The sequence below is a fragment of the Lytechinus pictus genome, chromosome 15, assembly GCF_037042905.1.
Source record: "Lytechinus pictus isolate F3 Inbred chromosome 15, Lp3.0, whole genome shotgun sequence".
NCBI classification, from domain to species: Eukaryota; Metazoa; Echinodermata; class Echinoidea; order Temnopleuroida; family Toxopneustidae; genus Lytechinus; species Lytechinus pictus.
This window is the reverse complement of record NC_087259.1, coordinates 30541971-30563747: the sequence shown is the minus strand read 5'-3', so window position 1 is coordinate 30563747 and position 21777 is coordinate 30541971. Positions and strand designations below refer to the sequence as shown.

General features: G+C 35.7%; 1 protein-coding gene across 1 annotated transcript in view; it reads right to left on the bottom strand.

The window, feature by feature from the left end:
* Positions 1–21777, bottom strand: part of LOC129277582 (synaptotagmin-5-like) — a 32012-nt gene continuing 10235 nt past the window's right edge. Inside the window, exons 2-9 of the mRNA XM_064110552.1 lie at positions 10848–11175; positions 9896–9966; positions 7516–7649; positions 6785–6985; positions 6233–6460; positions 4721–4853; positions 3562–3749; positions 1–3266 (exon numbers count right to left, since the gene is read on the bottom strand). Coding sequence (XP_063966622.1) covers positions 3150–3266; positions 3562–3749; positions 4721–4853; positions 6233–6460; positions 6785–6985; positions 7516–7649; positions 9896–9966; positions 10848–11089 — 1314 coding nt within the window. The 5' untranslated portion in view covers positions 11090–11175 and the 3' untranslated portion in view covers positions 1–3149. The remainder of the gene's footprint in view (positions 3267–3561; positions 3750–4720; positions 4854–6232; positions 6461–6784; positions 6986–7515; positions 7650–9895; positions 9967–10847; positions 11176–21777) is intronic.

The window sequence follows — 21777 nt, the reverse complement described above, 5'->3', positions numbered from 1 at the left end:
GGTCGTTTGCATCAATATTGATAGTAATTTATTAATCGACAAAACATCACTGCGGGCTTTCAATAATTATGAGATTAATAAATAACTTAGGTAATACAAGAAATTAGGGTTACTGTCTGAGGGAGGGAGGAAAGGAGAGAGAGGGGGGTAGGGAAATAGTCAGGGGCCAGGGGGAGGGGGTCGGTGCATTTTGCAAGCATTTCACGTATCATGAAGAAACAGCCGCAAATAACAAAGACAAAAATATAAAACACTCTATAACATGTATAAACATTTGACACAAACATCTGGAACTGCATGGGCACATTCCTGATCAGAATTGTTGAAAGGAACGCTCTCCCACCCCCCCCCCATATCCACACATTTTTAATACTGAAAATGCATGCATAATGAGACGACGAGCAGCCTTTTGGGGGGGCAGGGGCGGATCCAGGATTTTCCAAGGGGGGCACATTTTCCCTAGTAAAAATTTAACAAGCAAACAAAAAAAAAGGTATCCACTTTCAGAGGGGGGGGGGGGGCATACTTCTGTTTTAAGGGCGTTTTACATTACAAATTTTAATTGTGCCTCTAAAAGGGGGGGGGGGATTAGGTCATTATTCCCAGTCCTCTTGTGAGCGGGCCTTTGTAAACACCACTTACTCCTTTCAAGAAAAAGTGTAATCTTTAATTTCATTAAAAATTTGTATCAGTTTCGTGCAAGTTCCTCTTTAAATGCCTAAAACGCTTTAATTGGACAAACTTTCATTTCTTAAAACAAATACCAAAAAGAAGCTCTCCCCCTCTCCACTGCTGACTCTGACGTTTCACTCTTTCGTGTTCACTTTACTTGATTTAGACAAATTCCAATGTACCTCCTTATCAGGAATACAAAAACTTATTTCAATGCTCGATAACATGTAGTTGTACTTGTAAAGGTGTTTTGTATTGTAGTGGTTCCACTAGCGTACCTACGGGGGGGGGGGCAGAGGGGCAGTCTGCCCCCCCCCCCCCTGACGAGCCACCACCCATGCATGTATCCCTGCCCCCTGACAAGCTTGAAAGACCTTTTTGCCCCCCTGACGAAAATCGTGGAAAATCCTAGGTACGCCAGTGAGTGGTCCATTCACTCTTAAAACAAGGATCGCGGGTTCGAATCCCGCACGCAGCGCTAATTGAAAAAGCAGCCCTTTTGCAAACGTGGATCTTATCCACGTTTGCCACTCATCACCCATGGTGTTAAATTACTCAATACCCGATAGGATGTGGTTGTCAATGTGATTAGATTGGCATGTGTGCACCGATGGTTGACTGGCTAGCTATTCCCTTTTTCAAGTATTTCCCCTGAGTTTTTGACCCCAATCAACTTGTCCGTTTTCATCCCCGAGCTGTTCCCATCTCATTCTATTCCTGTCACTACTGAGCAGTTAGTGGGTATTAATAACGAATATCGAATAGTTAATTCTCATTTGCTTATTCAATAATATTATAACACATTTAGTTCTTTTATATCTCCTGTATAGGGAACATTTGGAAAAGCATGTCACTCCTCCAACCTTTCAAAATTGAACACTTCATTTTTAGAGTGTGTATGTCTATGACACGACCTCATACTGATCCAATGTGCTTTTTACCAGCTACCAGCTACTGCAGCATTATGATAAACATATAGGCCTTGTCTTACAAAGAGCTATATTATTGATCCGATCGTCCTCAACTATAATTATGGAATGATCTATCCACATCATAATTTTGTCTTCAGAAAATTTGTAAAATGTACTTTGAAAACAAAAATAAACACACTGAATTGCCAAGAAAACGATGAATGTGTGAATTATACATCAGAAAAATATTTTGAATAAGCATTCATTTGAGATGTTTAGATTTCATTGATAGGATCAATCGCAATTCTTTGTAAGACGGGCCCTGCTATTTAACAAAAATCATTCAATCTCATTATAATCTTTAATTCGGCATCAGCAGCACAATGCAAATGAAGATTGGAAACGAGTTTGCTAATACCAAGTAAAGTTCGTAATCAAACAACGCCATTTTCGCTTATCGATTTGACAATAAATTACAACCACAGTGAAGATGAAATAGTATACTCTCAAAATGGTTTCCATCCAGTGGAGAAAAATGCTTGATAAAAATAAATTATATACGTCGACTTTCAAAGCAGACATTGTATACTCATCAATCATGTCAATAGCCGTTGTCGGATCTCAACTCACTACGGAGTATTTTAAAAATTGTCAAGAATGTCTAGACATTTCGTGATAGGCTACGTTTTGAAACAATCTCCATTATGCAAATTATGTACTGATCATCTAGTGATCATTTTCACCGGCAAAGTTACCATGGAGACGGATAAAACCTCTCAAAATCGCTGCTTGATATCATTGACAAACAATCAATCAATGTATAAGTCAAAATGTCTGTAGCATCATGCCAAGGATCGTTAGCAACCACGGTTATCCCCTTGTTACAGCCTACATTTATCTTCTCTTGATCCATGCTTGAGAATTAAACAACATCGCTTTCCATTTTTAAGGCTCAATAATTCCGTCGACGTCACCTTGGTCACATGTACTGCATCGCCATTTTTGGAGTGTCGTGCGCAAATACAAAAATAATAAATATATCGACCCTTCCTATTCCAATTTCTCTCCTTGAGACTATCAGAGTCTTGTAGTCAATGTTTAAGGAAATCCACAAATGGCTATCTCAGTCCTGCATCGATGTTATATGGTGCCGTACATTCTGCATAATCTGATAATGCGTTCTTGTAATATTGTCATACCAGTGTCAGATTGTTCGGATTATCTTCGATCGCGTCTATCCGCATCCACGATTGGCCCTTTTTGGCTATCAAAGTTGACGATGACATTTCACAAAGTCCACGAACATCAGTGACCATGGAAACAATGTCAATGTTTGAAACTATGAGGTGCTATCAGTCACGTGCAAAGAAGTGATGGAAACAAGTCAGTGCAGATCACTTAATATAACAGATCAGTGGACAATGCAGACGAGCATCATCAGTGATCTCTTTCGTAGCCAGTGAACGCCAAAACACGACATCCTGATTGGTCAGTTGACTGTGACGTATCATAATCACAAAAAGTGATTGGTTGAAAATCAATATGCCATCATTCCACAATGGGAGCTCATGGTAAAAGACAGTGCCAACTAGCCACAGGTTTGTTACCGGACCGGATCATGTCATTCCAGTGGGCCAGCTCCTCCCCTCCAGTACCTGGCCCAACGACGGCTTTCCCCAAAACCTAAAATAAAGAAAAGATAATTAAGGGTTTATGTATCATATAGAAAAGTGTGGAAATGAAACAGGAGATTTCTAATTTGCGGGAGCCTAGAAACAAATACTGAGACTAGTCGGTCCGGGCTCAATGACATCTCAGCGTAATAATTTTCTTGATGGATGATCGACAATAATTTAAAATTGTCGAAAAAAAATGATTATGTCCTGCTGACGAAAGTGACTGGATCGTATATAATCTGGATATATAAAAGAGCGCCATCACATTCATCATAATTCATTTTCTATTTTGTAAGACTCACCTCGTTTTGTCCGAATCTGTTCTCGTGGATGACTTGAAACTCGATTGTAAGATGCTGTAAGAAGTCCGTGTCGACATTGAAGACGAGTGCCTCATTGAATACAGGAGATCGTGTTCCATGCTGTGTAGAAGTCTTCTTCTTCTTCAGTCGCTTACTCATGTAGAAAATTGAAACCTTCACGTATGGATCTGATGAAGAAAAATTCGACAGCTATCAGTTAATACAAAGTCATGATCGAATGTTTTTTAATAAGAAAGAAAAATAGGCCGACAGAACATAAAAACTAAGTTATTGAAAATAAACATGTGTTATCATTATGTAACATATCACGAAATAAGAGTAAATACACAAAATAAACCTAAAAATGGGCTAACATTGGCATAATGATCGAGCCAAAATATTGAGAGGGTATATAATATGGTGAATAAAGGAAATGTCTAGAAAGATTTGGGACGTTATAAAATGAAAATTTAATTTGTGATAGATTTTGATATAATATTTATATGATGTTTAAAAGATGTAGCTAGGAATTTCAGTGGGTGGTGTGAAACTGTACTTAGGATCTCGTTGTTGACTTCGTTTACTTTTATATTTGTAGTTGTTTATAATTATGTATGTCTAAAGGAACTGTTGATGCTCTAGCACCATGAGCGTCTCTGGAAGGTATGAGCGCTCTATAAAGGCCACCGCACACCTTACGACTGTTCGCGATCCGATTTTGGAACAAATCGCATTTTGCTAATTTTCTGAAAATGTGAATGGAACATATAATTTTATTTGAGGTTAAAATTAATTGAAAGAATGCTAATATAACCTTTTTGAAAGATTGCAAGCCTTTATTTTGGAGTTAAGGCCAAATTAGTTTCAAATCGTAGCCAATTGTACGACTGCTATGACGTCATTACGACTAAATATTAAATTCGCTTTTATTCTAAGAAGGATGATAGCATAGTCACATATTTTAACGTAGGTATTCGTACAATGATTTAGAACATTACATAGTATGATATTCCAAGTCTCAATATTAGCATCAAATTCTCCTACATTTTATTCTGAAATCGGGTCGCAGACCAATCGTAAGGTGTGCGGTCGCCTTAAGACATCACTTTTACTGTTATTATTGTCTGTACGCCAGTCTAGAGTAAGAAGTATTTCCTACCAGCAGTTTGTTTTCCCTCGGCGGTGTTGACGGTGCGTAGGTTCCTTGCTTTCAGAATGACAACTGTAAGACGTTCAGCACTTGGTAGGTAAGAAAGTGAGAACATCAGATCTCCAAGAATATGAGACGGGCACTACAAGATGAAAAAAAGACAAACTAATGAATTCCATGATTATTAGCATTGATCAGGGGTATAGCGCCATAGAGGCGATCGCCATAGTGAAAAAGAGAGGAGGAAAGAGAGAAAGGGGAAAAAAGAAGCAAGATGGATATAAAACACAAGTTCGCCTCTCTCCTATTAAAATATCTGGGCACCGTCCCTGTTATATATTATGTATTTTTGATAATAATCTGAAAGCATCTCTGTATTTCATATTTAAGGACTTCATTCGAATCTTGGTAATAATCAGTTTCATGCGGGTGCGTTCCCCGGCCCATTTTGTGAAACTAACATTGAAAAGGGTAAGTCTGCCGTGTCTATTAAATTTATCAAGGCATTAATCTTTTATTTGTACACCAATAAGGTAAGGAATGTATTACTTTTCGTTTGACCTTTGACCATTCTTTTAAATGAGAATCACGATTTTTTTTTCTAATCCATGCACAAATAACGTGGATTTACCATTTTGATTGTGATTTTTTCTGTATGTTCAGCTCCCCCCAGCACCAAGGGTGGAAATCTCTCCCTAAAGGTAAGGGGACCAGGGGCTGGAAAATTTTACAAGCAAAAAAAAAAAAAAAAAGGGTTATCACCCCAATTGTAAGGTAATTTCGACCAAACTAAATTTCACAAGCAAATAAAAAAAAGGGTAATTACCCAAAACGTAAGATAGTTTCGACAAAAATGAATTTGGACAAGCCCCCCCCCCCAAAAAAAAAAGGTTATCACCCGAAAAGTAAGGTCAACTCGTCCAAAATACATGTTCTATTTCGATTTTGAATGATGTATTTCTTTCCATTATATATAAAAGACCACAAATAGTAGGGGGACATTTGACATTTGATGTCCCCCCTACTATTTTGGGTAGGGGGGGACGCGTCCCCTGTCCCCCCTGGGATTTCCGCCCATGCTCAGCACCCCTTCTAGTTCACTTTCAAAACCGTTTCGCGGTCCCTGTGATACAAAAAACCTCAGCCAGACGGGGGATAGGGGTTTTAGTATACTCCTTCTTCAGAACAGTCGCGTCAATTTAATTCATCAATGCATTCTACTTCTATCGCGGCCATTAAATTGTGCATCAATAATTTACCTTTTCGTTTGACCTTTGACTATTCTTTTAAATGACAAGTATCACGCCACTTATTTCCATTTTCTTGCACATAAACTCAAAAATTACAATATTTATTGTGATTGTTTGTGTTTGTTTAGCCCCTCCCCCTTCAAAACTGTTCCACATCCCCTGTAAAATAAAAAAATAATAAAAAAAACCCTTTATGAGACGGGGTTCTCCTCTTCAGAACCCCTTCGGTCCTTCACTGACAATAATGGATCCAGGAGATTTATTAACCTACCAGAGTAGTGCATACAGAAGGCGGGGCCCGGATTCCTTTCCACACCTCCAGTTTCTCAGTCAGATTCACGTGCGCCAAGGGTAGGTCAACGATACCAATACACTCGTCCCGCGAGAATTGATCGTAATCGTTCAAATAAACACGTACCGTCTGCCGATGTATATCTAGCTCGGGTATCTCAAAGACGAAACTTTCCCGAAATTCCGGGAATACCGTTTTCCGGTGAACCTGATGAGGGAATCGGAAAAATAAGTTGTTACTTTCTACTACATGACAAAATCTATCAGGAATTGGATTATCTTTTGGAAAACATCAAGTGTATTGCTCGTTCGCTTTGCTCGCTCAAATATTTTAGGAATGTTGCCCATTGGGTACGCCATGTCATCCTGCCCCTAGCCCCAAATGGTTTGCCTCATTACGTCACTGGTGTGACAAATGCATAAATCTAAGAAATACGGCCCATGAAAGAAAGGAAAAATTAAAAAATTCTTATAAATAATAATTACGAGAGACGTTATGGAGATTCGTTGAAATACAGGAAAGTATCATTACCTTGCTTTGTAACGTTTTAGATGCATGTGGTATAACACACACTTTGCAGTAAGGATCGGCCGTCCCGCTAAAATCTCTAGGCTGAAGATTACGAGCTTGGATAAGTCTTACTGTTAGTAGACCCATCTCAGAGTTGTATTTTAGAGAGAAGTTCATAATGCCTAACGGGGGCCCTTCCTGGGATATTTTCCGAGGTGGAGACTGAAATGGAATATAAAGGCATTGTTATATAAGACTAAGGGAACGATAATGGGATATGGGATAGCATGTCGACCAAAATAAGGGGGGATGTATTCTCATACACCCTGCCCACACATTCACCATCACCCTTTCACGCACACCCTCACATGCAAACCATGACCTCAACAAACACATACACGCGCTACGCGCAATGATGGGGGTCGAATCAACTGAGGGGACCGTTATGCCTGCTTCATTCAACCATCGTGTTAGATGAGTAGGTGTATATATGAAATATGCGAGAGTCGTTAAAAGTCTTTAATATTTTGTTTCAATCAAAGTTCACAATAGAAATTAATTGGTTATAGGTGAGACACCATTCTATTTTGACTGGTATCTTCATATCTACTGTAGATATCATGGTGTATTTCATCTGGCAACAAAATGTCGACAAAAATAGAGCAAAGAATGCCAACTAGCTCTCTGAAAGATCGACTTTGAAGGTGTTTTTTGTAAAGTTGAACGAGAAATTGTGATTCTGAAATACTCACCGACATTTCTTTGTACATGTGAGAGCTTGGGTCGAGTTGAGATGGATCAAGTTTTCTACTCATAGAGGGCGTCCTTGGGCTGACTGGTGGCTGTGCCTTCTCGATGGATAAATCACTAATGGTGCTTGAAGGTGCTGGATATGATTGATTGATAAACGAAGAATAAAATAATAGACAGAGCGGCTAGAAATACAAAGAAAACCACATGCATACATACATACAAACAGACAGACAGAGAATAAAAACAAATTACGAAGTCCGCACCCTTGCTTGATCCACGGAGGTAAATGGGTTCAACTTTGAGAATATTGACACCCCAAGATATTAAAATATGAATAAGATTTTATTTTGGCTATCGTTGGATTGACGTCACTAATCGTTTAACATCACTTAAGCACTGTTCATCTTCAAACTAAGAAACAGGCCCGTATCGTATATATACATGCTGCAGGCTATAGATCATATGTCCAGGTGCTAAACACGTCAGTACATTCTCTGTCTTACTACATTATCATTCTCACTCTAATTATGATTGTGAAATAAAACAAGGTTACTGTTTAACGTTACATAACCACTTGGAGGTCATCTGCCATTATATTTTACGCCTGAAGACCGCTAGCTAGATATCAGTGGAATAATATGACCAAATTTCAATGGGAATTATATCATAATATGAAGTGGCGAAAGTAAAGAGAAAAAAGAAGTAAAATAATGGGTATGAGGAAGAGGAGGAGGTGAAGAAGAAAGAAGAAGAAGAAGAAGAAGAAAAGGAGGAAAAAGAAGAAGAAGAAGGAAGAAGAAGAATAAGAAGGAAGAAGAAGAAGAAACGAAAGAAACAGAGAAAAAGAAAAAGAAGAAGAAGAAATAAAACGAAGAAGAGAATAACAAAAACACATGAGTTATCCCGGTAATATTTCTCTTATAATATCCTTTTCTCGGGTAATACCTATTCATTCCCATCAGAAATTCAATATGGGAGCCTGAAAAAATGTCATTAGCATTTTGTAACCTTATTATACGAGTGCTTGTGTTATCAATGATGTTCATGAGTTCTACGGAAATGTAACATTATTTTATCACAATTCGTTATTATATGACTTTTATGTCTCCTTAGACACAAAAATTCGAAATTCCATAAGCATAACCACTTGATGGAAGACATGTCTCTTACTTCCATGGTAACAGAGCTAACAGCACTGAAATATTCATCATTATGATAGCATTGATATAAAGATCATTTTGATACAGAATGATAGAATTATGATACGATACATGCATATTGTCTAGAGGCTATTCTTTCATGAACTTTTGAAAGGATTATTTTACATATTATATAGAGTAATTCCCTCTAAAAATATTTTTTGTGCTAAATCTGATCGATGAGAAGCTTAAAAACTATTTCCATAGCTTTGTGGAGATACGCAGGAAAAATATTAATTACGGAAACATTATCATCTCCGAGATTTGAGTTTCATAAGTAAAAGTAAGTTTAGAAAGTATATGTCTTCATTACTTTGTTGAAACATAGATTGAAAGGGGAAACCATGCATGTAAATCACGAAATTTGGGCATGCTTCTTCAAACACCACTTAATTGTTAGGTGCCACTTTAGGAAAGTTATTATTATGGTGCTAGTTTCCATTTTTTTTTCTTAGCCCTACTGCTGCTGCGAGCTTTACTACTACTAAGACTACTACTACTACTACTACTACTACTACTACTACTACTACTACTACTACTACTACTACTACTGCTACTACTACTACTACTACTACTACTACTACTACTACTATTACTACTACTACTACTACTACTACTACTACTACTTCTACTACTACTACTACTACTACTACTACTACTACTACTACTACTAATACCTGACTACTACTATTACTACTACTATTACTACTACTAAGACTTACTTTTACTACTAGTAGTAGTGGGTGGAAATGTAGTAGTAGTAGTAGTAGTAGTAGTAGTACTACTACTACTGCTACTACTACTACTACTACATCTCCACCCACTACTACTAACACTCCTACCATTACTAAGACTATATAATTACTGCTACTATTACTATTTCTACTTACATTACACTACTACTACTACTACTACTACTACTACTACTACTACTACTACTACTTCTACTACTACTACTACTATACTACTACTACGATACTACTATACTATAAGACTTACTTTTATACTATACTACTTGTTTCTTATAGAGTTCCAATGAGATGCATGTATGTAATGATGAAAACTTTATCATGATTATAGGTAAATATTTCTTGATACGAAATGCATTTCGCTATCTAAATGATATTCATCCTTGTAATTTATAATAATTCGTTTTTATCCAGAAATCAGTCTCTCTTACCTCGGGGTATGGTAAAGCTTGCAGGATAAAGAGATAGTGGGGGCGTGGAGGAGGAAGTCGTTGATTCTGACCTAGAAAGAATGAGATGAATTAAATATTAGTAAGGATATTGAAAAAAATCTAAATCAATACTAGAAAGATTTCAAGTATAAATATTTCTTTTTAAAAAAGATATTAGGTTAATCTAAAATAGCTCCCAGCTCTAGAATATAGCAGCAGAATATGGAAGCACAGTGATTTTTTTAAATACCCTTTGACAAAATTCTTATAAGTAAAACGAGAATAAAAGAATTATGAAATAGTAGAACATTTTACAGCAGTTAGGCGGCCAGGTTAGTTCAATTACTATAAAATATTGCTAACAAACTATTACGGTGATACCCATTTACATCTCGTCAAATAGACGATCATTTAAGGCGGATCCAGCCGCATATCCTTGGTGGGGTACAAAAAACCACGAAGTAACTATTTATGTGAAGCGCCGCCCTTTTTTAAAAGTGTTAATTAGAAGATTTTTTTTTTGGCCTTGTTCAATTATGATAGGAAGACAACAGGTCTCTGTGGAGTGACAACTTAAAAAAAATGAAGATTCATATCTGAAGCCCCACTCGATTGCGAAATCCGAAATTGTTTGTTTGTTTGTTTTATTTTTATTTCTGCGTTCACAATACATTATCAAAAATATTTACATTGTTTGTAATATACAAAATAATCCATAATGTATACAATATAAACATAATACATAATTAGAAAAAAAAATGGTGTGGGCATATACTTCACATTTTAATTTAAAAAAAAGGAACATTAACAAATGAACGCAGGAGACCGCCATCGTGAGCGGTCTTCTGTGACATAATGGGTTATTTTCATTCGATACGTTAAGTCGATGGAATCGGAACATAAAAAATACTTTAAAAAATAATTCTTAAAGAGCCTCGGAAGTTAAACTTACCCGTCAATTGAACTATCGAATCGTCTGAAAGGCGGGAGTTTCATTCCCGGTGTGAAGTCATCGTCTGAGTTTGGTGGTTCGGTAAGAAACAGTGGAGGATGTGCTTCGAAATCACTCTCGCTTTCTTTATCTTTTCTCATCTTCCCAGGCGTCTTTATGTAGCACACACAGACCAGGACAGTGAGTACGATCCCCAGGGTTAAAGCAGCCGAGATGGAGGCGATTATGAGGTAGACTTCCATGGCGATGACGAGTCTCGCGGACGAACGTCGTAATGATGCTTGATAGGTCACCGCGTGATGAGCGAGATCAGATTGCGCGACTAACACTGTGATTTCAGAAGAGAGAACAAAGAAAATTTACGAGGCTTGACCAGACCAACAACTGATGTCTGATCTGGAAAAGGGGGGAAGTGAGAGAGACGAGTTATGATTCATCAGCCGAAATGGAGATGGGCTTTAAGATAAGTGGATGAAAAAATGAATAATTATTACATTCATTATGCATTGACTAGTTTATTCGTTCCGGTTCAAGATAACATCTTCATTTTCCATTGTCAGAATTGTATCGAAATTTCTTGAATAATTGCAGTTGTTTAATCTGCTCATTAAAGAGGAAAATATAATTTATCTCGCTCGCAAAGTGGAGAAGATTGTGGATTGAGGCCTTGCCAAATGACACTAGACCGCGGCGCGACTCGAACCCACGACTGTCTGGTCTATAATCATTATCATTGTACCTCTATCATTCAATTAAGAAATATTACGTCACCTTATGGTAGCCTTGCCCACTATCAAAATACCCTGCACGTCGAAACCCCTTTATCATCTTATAAGCCATTGGTCCTCTGATCATTTACTTTCAATCATTCCTTTTTTTAACATCCATCACTACCAAAACGAGAACAAAAAGATCATATGCGTACAAAATGAATTTAATTTTTTGTTTCAATTAGCCTATTATACCTGGTACAATATAGTGCTTTCTTCAATATTGAATTAAATCAATATTTGTATGATATAAAGAATAAAAAGTAAATCTAATTGAAAATCTCTTTGAACAAAAGAACGAACAAGGTTTACTTGAATAAAAAAATGATAAACTTCGATTCAATTGTAGTAGGGAGTAACGACCGCACCTAACACGATTTTTAAATAATTAACATTCGTATTCGCTGCATCCACTGCTTATGAATATTATCAAATTTTCAATCAAGTGTAGAAGCTCTCTTAAACAAGTTAAAAGGTGATTAACAGCGATTACACACCCATAGAGTTGGCGCGTTACGAGGACGTGCAATTATAAGTAGATCAGGAGGCGTCATTAAAGTGTAGGGGTTTTTTGTCATTAATATTTTCAAACTTTGATGTTACTACAAGCACGATTACTCTTAACACGTTGGTTTATTCCACGTGTTTCTATGGACGAGATGAACCCATTCCAAAAAAAAAACAGTTCGTCGCTTGAGGGAGGTATCATTTTCGACAATACAGGTGCATCCAAAATTATTTCGAGGTTCCTAGTAACACTAATCAACTTAGCAGCATTTATGTTCGAATCTGGCAGTGGCTGATGCAGCCCCCTCCATCCTCCTCGAGGAAAAATGAAAAATAGAAAAGTGTTACAAATATTTTGCCCTTCCCCTTCCTGGCGTCTAGCGTCAAAACTACCAGTCGACGTTCTGAGAGGACCACAAGCATTTAACACAATGCAGTGTTAAAGCGACGGTGTAGTTCAACACTAATTCATGTCATTGGTGTTATTCTAACATATTGTGTTTGGTGCTTTAAACAGTATTGATGATGGGTTTTTATTTAACACCGTACTCTCTTCTGTTCAATCCATAATTTATACCATATTCAAGTGTCTTTCTCATCCGTAAAGTGTCAAGTAATACACTTACTATGTCTAAATACTAAAAAACTTTCTTGATTAACATGCACAATTTATATTGACTGGATCATTAGCATACCGTGGGTCACGGCAGGGGGGGCCCTAGCAAAATTTTTGAGTCACTTAGTGTGAGCGCGAAGCGCGCTCAATTGCCATGTATACTAACCTAGAAGCATTTTAAGGACTGTACAGTGCCATCAATCAGGTATGTATCTCACTAATTAAATAATGCGAGCGTGAAGTGCGAGCTGAAAATTTTTGACATTCAAGCCTAAAAAGGGACATTATCAGCATTTTTTTGTGTAATCATGATACGTACCTGTCTCACTAACCAAACAATGCGAGCGCGAAGCGCTAGCTGAAATTTTCGTATATATTGACCCCAAACAGTGACATTTTAAGGACTAGTTTTTAGAATTCATGAAGGGCAAACATATCTCACCAGTCATCTAATGCGTGCGTTAAGCGCTTGCTGGTTTTGTTAGAATTACACCTAAACACATGAAGAACTTTTTGTACTCATTGAAATCATGAACCTGATACGTACTTCATTAATCAAATACTGCGAGCGCGAAGCGCGCGCTGAATATTTTTGAAATTCAGATCTGAAAAGGTGCATTCTCAGGCTTGTTTGTAGGAATTCGCTAAGACCATACGTATTTTACTTACTAAATGATGCGAGCGCGAAGCACGAGCTAAAACTTTTGATACAGTATTCACACCTGTAAAGGGAAAATTTTTAGGACTGTTTTTAGGAATTCATGAAGAGCAGACATATCTCACCAATCCACGAATGCGAATGTAAGCACTAGCTGGGAATATTTCATATTCAGACTTGAAATCACTTTAAGTAGTCATGAAAAAGAAGCATGTCACTACATAAAACAATAATAACTCGAAGTGGGAGGAATTACATTTGGTGTTTATTGACTTACAAACGGGATGTTTTAGTATAACAGGTTTACATATTTAATTGAACAGACATTGCAAGCACCAGGAATGATGAAAATATAGGCCCTCAGCAAAGTGTGTTTCATAAAGTTATTTAAGAATATTGATGAAATCTAATGTAATATAATATAATATATTGTGATATGATATCATATAATATAATGTAATATAATATAATATATTATCTTAATATAATACAATATACACCAGTTTCTTCTACATCTACTACTACTACTACTCTTTTTTCTCCTTTTCCCCCGTTTTTTTTTTGGTCAGCCGATGGGGGGGGGGGGGCACGTGTCCCCCGTGCCCGCCCCGTAGTTACGCCACTGGACTGGATAATGGATGGTCATGGTGATAGCAAAGAGTGTTACCGGTATCAGGCTTGGTACATTAAAAAACAAAATTTGTAATGATTATACAAAATATTTCACAGTAAACTAAAATTGCAGCGCGCTGATTGACGTAATCATGATAAATTTTCAAAAGTGATATATGAGTGGTCTGCCATGACGATCGCCAGGAAAATGTGCTAAAACAACGACGTTTAAATTAAATTAACGATGCAAATCATCTTTCATTCATCTAGATGAAAAAATACACATTATGTCGGCAATTGCCTTCCTTGAAATAAGATACCTTCGGATGCCCTTTTCACATAATAACAAAATGATACAAATCTGTCACAACTTTGCACTCGGTAAATCATACTGCATTACCTCAGCAGCTCATAACAACATTTACCATTTACCTTGTCAATGTGATTTTAATATCTACTTGGCTAAAGTGTATATGAAAAGGGATTTGAATCAAACTGAATTTAATTGAATTCAAGGATGAAATTGCGTGGGTTGTGCGCTACAATAAACACGTCACATTTCTGTCTTATTAACCACCTCTCTTTGTGATCGTGAGTGGGTGGACCGATGTACACAGATTCGATCATTTCTACGGCTACATTGTTATTAGTGACAATTAATTTGCTGTATACTGGTGTGGACTTTTTTTTTAACATTATCATTGATTATCTCAAGAAAAACGTAGGAAAAATATAGTCACGTTTCGTGTGGCATTCAAAATCATGCAGCTCTCTTTCACACCATGGATAGTAATTGTCTGATTAATAATTATATAATAGTAAATTTACTACCCATGAAACGACGTGTGTTTCCCGGTATATACAAGGGCAGATTTTAATCATTCAATCTCAGATAGAACTCACGTGTAAAGTTTCTGTTTTACCTGATAATTTCATGGGAATTTGGTATGATACAACAATGATAAAAGCATGTAAGAACATATGCTATTTCATATCATCTCTCATGTCACATGCTTTAAATCATGGTTTAAATCACGTTACCTCACAGCTGCACTGCTGTAGAAAAAATGATGTTTCATCAATTAGCTTTGCATTTTCCTTGCGAAATTTACATCCCACTTTATTCCTTATTTTGTATTATTCGTGATTAAAATGTTAATGCACTAAGTCATGAAATTTTATTTCTTTGTTTTAAAAAAATCCCCCCCCCAAAAAAAAATACCCACCAGTAAATAGTGAAAGATATATATTTGTACTATTTAAAAAAAAAACATATGTAGAAAAGAAATAAAATCTTAATGGAATCATATCCACTCAACGAGAGAGGAGATTGAACATGAATTGAAACGTCATCATCATTTCGAATTCACCAAATTCATTGCGTTCGTTGTAACGAAGAATTATATTTTTCGCATTCTTATCCTCAGCTATAATTTACAAGATTTTTTTTCCATTCATGTTAGCATTTGTAGCACCACCATCAGACAGGCGTGGATCTATTGGGAGGGGTCGGGGCTTTAAGGATGAAGCCCCCCCCCCCCCCCAAAAAAAAAAGTAGTCTCGCTCTCTGTTTTTTTTTCTTCCCGTTGTGAATGATCATGCTTCCATAAGCATAATGGTCACGTGAGCCATCTCCGCACTTCAAAATCACCTGATCTCTCAAAACTCACGTGTTTGCCAATAATTCTTAGTTCTCTTTATCAGATTAATCTTCAGAAATACTCCCAATTTACGTGTAAATTCTTCTCTTTTACATTGATTGTAACTATTTTGGCGCCAACGAAGCGTATTTTGATGATTGTTTGTCGTGCTTACAAAACGTGCTCACGATCGTTTAGATCTTTAAATATCACATGCGAATACAGTTGAATTTTGTATTGTTATTCTTATGTCATTTTCCACTTCATTGCTTTGAATGCACATTATTTGCACACACCAATGAAATATCTTGCTTTCAATACTTTCCTATCCCTTCCACATCTCTCTTCCTATTACTAATATGATTAGAACAAAAATGGTCACGTAGTTCTGACATTAATATAAATTTTTGAGAGTATAGTTTTTGATACGGTGCACTTTTTATAAGAATTTTGAAAGGGAAATGCGAGTAAGAGCCCAAAAATACCTTTAAAAAATAAATAACATAATCAGTTAATCATTTACTTTGAAATAGAATTTGAGAGTAAACGTGTCAAAGCCACCCGATATTAAGGGAAAATCATTGATAATTATGATTATAGGAAATATAATGATTTTGTTCAATTAAATAAAATTAAAATTTCCTGGGGACACATTAGCCCAAAACTCGTACCAATGATAATCATATACCACTATCTCCATCATGATCATCATTATCTCCATAGATTCATCTTCACCATTGCCACTATCATTCCCATCCTTTAAATTAATATCATCTCCAAAACTGATGTTATTCGTTAAAAAAATATACCCATTATGCTATTTAAATGTATCTAATCAGTTTAATGAATTTGATCTTGGGTTTTTCATTTTTCAAGCAATCCGCTTATGATGAAAATCCTTCTCCTGCTTATTGTACACATTGTAATATTTTGGTAGTGGATCATGTTTTGTGTGTGTTTGTTGAATGACGTTTTAGTAACCTTTCTCTATGATTCATGCCAAAAACAGTTAACAATATCATGTTTATATTATGAAATATATTTTACAATATATGAATGTATGCAGAATAGAACAATAAATCAAATCAAATCAATATGACAGTGGTCTGGAGGCCAAAGTCGCAAATACTGTGGTAGGCCTGTAACCGAATCCACATTTCCATACAAGTCATTTCGGAGCCCCTTAAATCCTATTACATGCATGCTGTCTTCACGATAATTAATCAAGTGACAAAAAATTATGGCAAGAGTGACTGTCCAATATCATCAAACATATTTTACTTAACAGCAAAATTCCATCGGAACGTATATCTACTTCAATTTTCCCCCCTTTCTCGATATTTTGATCATACCCTTCTAATTAATCCTTGCTCTACATGACATTTCTATCAACTTTGAAATCTCGTGAGATGAGATGGAAAGCAATCCCAAGATTTCCCAAGACAGACGCACTGTCTCTATAATTTGTTTATGCTTGTTGTCATGATAAAATTGTGTATCAAGTACAATAAATGCAGTAGATACGACATAGAAAATGTAATGATGATACAGTGTTTCAAAAGAAAAGATAGGGCTTTTGAGTGTGACTATCGCTAATTTGTCTTTAATTAAGTAAAACAGAACATAATTTTATATTCACAATCTCAACTGAAAGAAAATAGTGGTAATTTGCCGCTGAAATTCATCACTTTTTCCTCACAATACCTCCCAATTTTCATTATTCAGCCTAAAATTTTGCGCTCCAAAGGGACAGGTTTCTTAATAGCGGGGGCACCGCTCCTAGGCCCCATCCCCAGGCTAGGGGCTCTTGGGGCGGGGTCCCTTGACCCCAAACTGCGGAAGATGCTTTCGCTTTCAATGTGAATGCTTATTTTCTTGCTCTTCCCAACCTCCATACTCCTGTAGACGCTACTGATGTAAATGTCAGACAACTTAAAAATCCAATTCTAAATCGAATACCAAGGAAATTATTGACAAACGGCTTGAAGCAACAACATTCTCTGAAGTCACCAGATAAGGTCAATTTTTGGCAAAGATCACTGAATTTCATTCAGAAGAGAAATATTACAATCATGATCGTATAAGCAATTCAGGATATCTCCGTGTTGACGTTTTCTTAAAAAGCAAACAAACAATCTCCAAGACACGTGGACACAAGTCTTTGTAAACCAATTATTGATTTGATTGGATAATCGAATTCTAATTGGCTCAATATGTTAAATTTTTATATTTACACGGATTTGCTCGCTATATTGAGTCATTCTTATTGGCATAATGGACGCAAAAATCAAATTATTGTTTGCCTAATACCGCTGTCATATCCTGTTCAATCAACCAGCTCATGTAGTAAAAGCAAACTCAAACATTGATCGCAGGAAACAAAGATTGACAAGAAAAAGGATTGAGAATGACAGAATCAGAAGTCAAAATTCTTCACTAATTTTGATAAAATATTTATTTAAAAAAAAGCCTCCTTCAATTTTTGTTAGATTTTAGATTGTCTAATTTTGATGTTTTATTTGATGCTTTTGTGATATATCTGTTTATCTGGTCGTCATGATCACAATCATGATTATTGAGGATATGATGATATTGTTTTTTCCCATTCTCATTGTGGCCTGACGCAATATTGACGAAACAGATACAACAAATTATCAATATCATTTCATAAGGAATCTTTTGGAAATAATAGCGAAGACTGCGGATTTGTTGTCCATTAAAAATAGATTAATTGATTTTGCTGTAGATCTCTCATCGATATTTTTACACCTGTCTGAAGAAGTGCAATGCAGGTTGAATCTGTATTGTCAGCCATTGATGTTTACCGATGCTGTTAAATCTATCTTGGTAGGATAGTTATCGGGAGATGTATTAATAGGGGCAGTACTACAGAGGCATTCATCGTTGAATAGAGCAATGGAGGTACAGATGGGGGCTTGGGCGGTTGTCCCCGCCCCGGAAAAATGCTTTGTTCAGATTCTCATTTTTAAACAAAACCTCTAAATTTAATTTGTCCTGTCCACCGTGTTCTGGCTCTCAACATTTATTTTACTCATTACGCGCTCTAAAAGAAGGTTTACCCAATATTGGGTAAAAGTGAACATGCATTTTGGTTAGGTAAAAAGCAAATATTCTGTGAATTGTACGCAATGATGAGTTGAAATTTACCCTTAAAACATGCATTTAGCCCAATATGGGGTAAAAAAAAATACGCAGCAAACATGTGTGTTCACTTTTTACCAAATATTGGGTAAAATTTTACTCTGTGCTTTTAGAGTGTGCCATCGTCTGAAAGAGCGTATCTACACCTTTTTAAATCTTTCATTCCTATTTATTTTGTAATATATTTTTCCTATGGAAATGGTGCTATGGTGGTAAATAAAAAGAATTCTCTGAATTCCATTCATGCTAAAAGAGGGCTACTACACTTCAATCTGCAAGGACTACGGTCATATTTTCCATGGACATTTTTATTCATTCGAATCTCCCCCCCCAAAAAAAAATAATAATAATAAAAAATAAAAAATAAAATAAATGAAAATAAAAATAAAAATACTGATTAAAAAAATAATAAAAATAAAGAAATCATAGGTAAAATTTTCCCTTTGATCATAAGTAAATAAAAAAAAAAAATACAATATTCAATGTAATATAGAAAAGTAAGATTAATATTTTTGATATATAGTAAAATTTAAATTCATAATAAAAGTAATAATAATAAAAAATAATGATCACGCGAAGAAAACAATGCATCCATCACCATCCTTTTCATCATGAGGATCGAAACACAGATATATTAATTCTGTTCTATTCATACTATTTATACTTAAAGGGACAGGTGATCCGGTTGTTTCTGATTCATTGATTCTTCTTCTGATTCTGACTCTTGCTTTTTTAAAGTATAAAAATACGTTTCTAATTGCATGTATATTGATATAGTATTGTCCGTCACCATCCTGTTTATATAACACGTCTCTGAAGAGAGAGGGAGAATTGGGAGAGAACCGTGTATAATTCCGGATTTGACGTAAATAGTACATATATTTGAATGAGTTGAGTTTGATATGAAGAGGTTACCATGGTTTCACTGACTTAGTAGAGGTAGATAGTGTGATATCAAGAATGCTAGAAGAAGACCAATTTTGAGATGTTTGTTATTTTGTATTATATTTCAGCTGATACGGAATAAGAAAAAGGATCGACAGCCACAGCTGTACAGTAACCAATTATGAAACAACGGCAATGTTCTCAACACTAACTATCGCCCAATTTCCACTAATCCCAGCTTTGTCAAACAATTAGAACACATTTAGTTTTCCAACACAAATTTTACGAAATATTTTAAAACAATGTGAATACGTTGTCTTTAAAGTATCATGTTCCATCTTATCGATTTATTTGAGTTATACCACAAGAGTTAATTTAGACCCCCTTCTCTTTATAGTATAAATGAATAATTTGCAGAAATAATTAGGTCTTGATGAGTATCTATTTTTTTTCCTGACGACCACTTCATCTGTTCATGCTGTTTTGAAGATTATAGTAAATATCATAAAAATAACATACGTCTAGGGGATGCAAATGTGATTATTCTCGTGAAACTAAATTACACTCGGAATTATATTTCAAAAATGATACATCTCTCAACAGAAGGTTAAACAATGGATATAGAATACATGGAAGAGAGAACGTGGTAGCTTTTAAGATTCATAGTAATAAAAAAAAATAATTTACGGCCTAATAGGCCTACCATAATGCGCGTAACATGAATATTTCATAAATCCTCATTGTGTATACAATCTGGAGGGAGTTGCCAATTAGCGTTTGCTCTTGCCAATTCTTTTTTTTTTAATTGCAATTTCATATCATAATTATCACTTTTACAAAATCCAGGGACTTCTGACCTTTACCAAGTAAATCAAAATATACATGATTTTATTCAGCTAAGTTTTGTTGACCTGAAGCTGCGATGCATTTTGCATCGAAATGTTGACCGTGTTTTCACAGAAAATTTTTGCTTCTAGACTTCTATAGAAGATGTATTGATAAGCATGCAAGGTTTGCATGGTTTTTGTAATGTTGTGTTGTATTGTAACCTTTTTTTAATTGTTAGTCATGTCTAAGATTTAAAAAAAGTTAATTGTATGTATTCTTCATTTGACAATAAAAACGCATTGCTGCTTTTTTTTATGTTATTGAGGCCAAACCCCTTTTCGCCTTTTCAATATTGATTGTGATGTATAAAGCTGTTATTTTCATCATGATTGTAGCAAAAATATTAATTATTAAAGAGATAAACATGATAACAATGATAGTATTGATATAAATGATGATAATAATAACGAAAATGATATCTCTCCTACTATTATTAATTTACTAATGATAACCATCCTATCAACCTCGTAGTACTAATGATATCAATAAACGACAACATCATCATTACTATCACTGTTATTTTTCCTACATAATAAATGATATTGGAATATTATGTATATTAATAAAGTAAGAATAACAATGAATATTAACAATAATGATGTTAATGATAAACTTATCATTGTAATAATCATCATCATCATGCGTTTTCATTATCATCAAAACAACGATCAATGTTACTATAACTACAACAAGTGCTCCGGTGACACTTAGTGCGATGTGGTATGAGAATACAGACATTTGTCTCCTTGCTTATGTTGTCCTTCTATACACTATATTTATTCACCTTGTGTTGATTGTAGTGGACAACATGCTCTCTCTTGCTTTAACGAATTCGCCATTTAGTTACCATGGAAACCCGTCCATGCGGAAAACCCTGTTCGGGAGGCCATTCCTATAACTTCTTCTTCTTTCTTTCTTTTTTTCTTCAGGCGGCCAAACGAGATTAACTTTGGGTTTCCCGTTGCAGTGATGACAAATAAAATACGAAAGAGGTAATTGGGACATGACAACAAACAAGATAAAAGAGAAGGGGAAGTGATTCATTTCACTGTTTGGTATACTTTTCGAAATTCTTACCAATTTCATTCAAAACACTCTTCAGGAACCAATCACAAAAGTTCTTTATGATTCGCAATCGATCGCAAACCTTTATGTAACTGGACCCATGAAGACATAACTCAAGTTTATACGA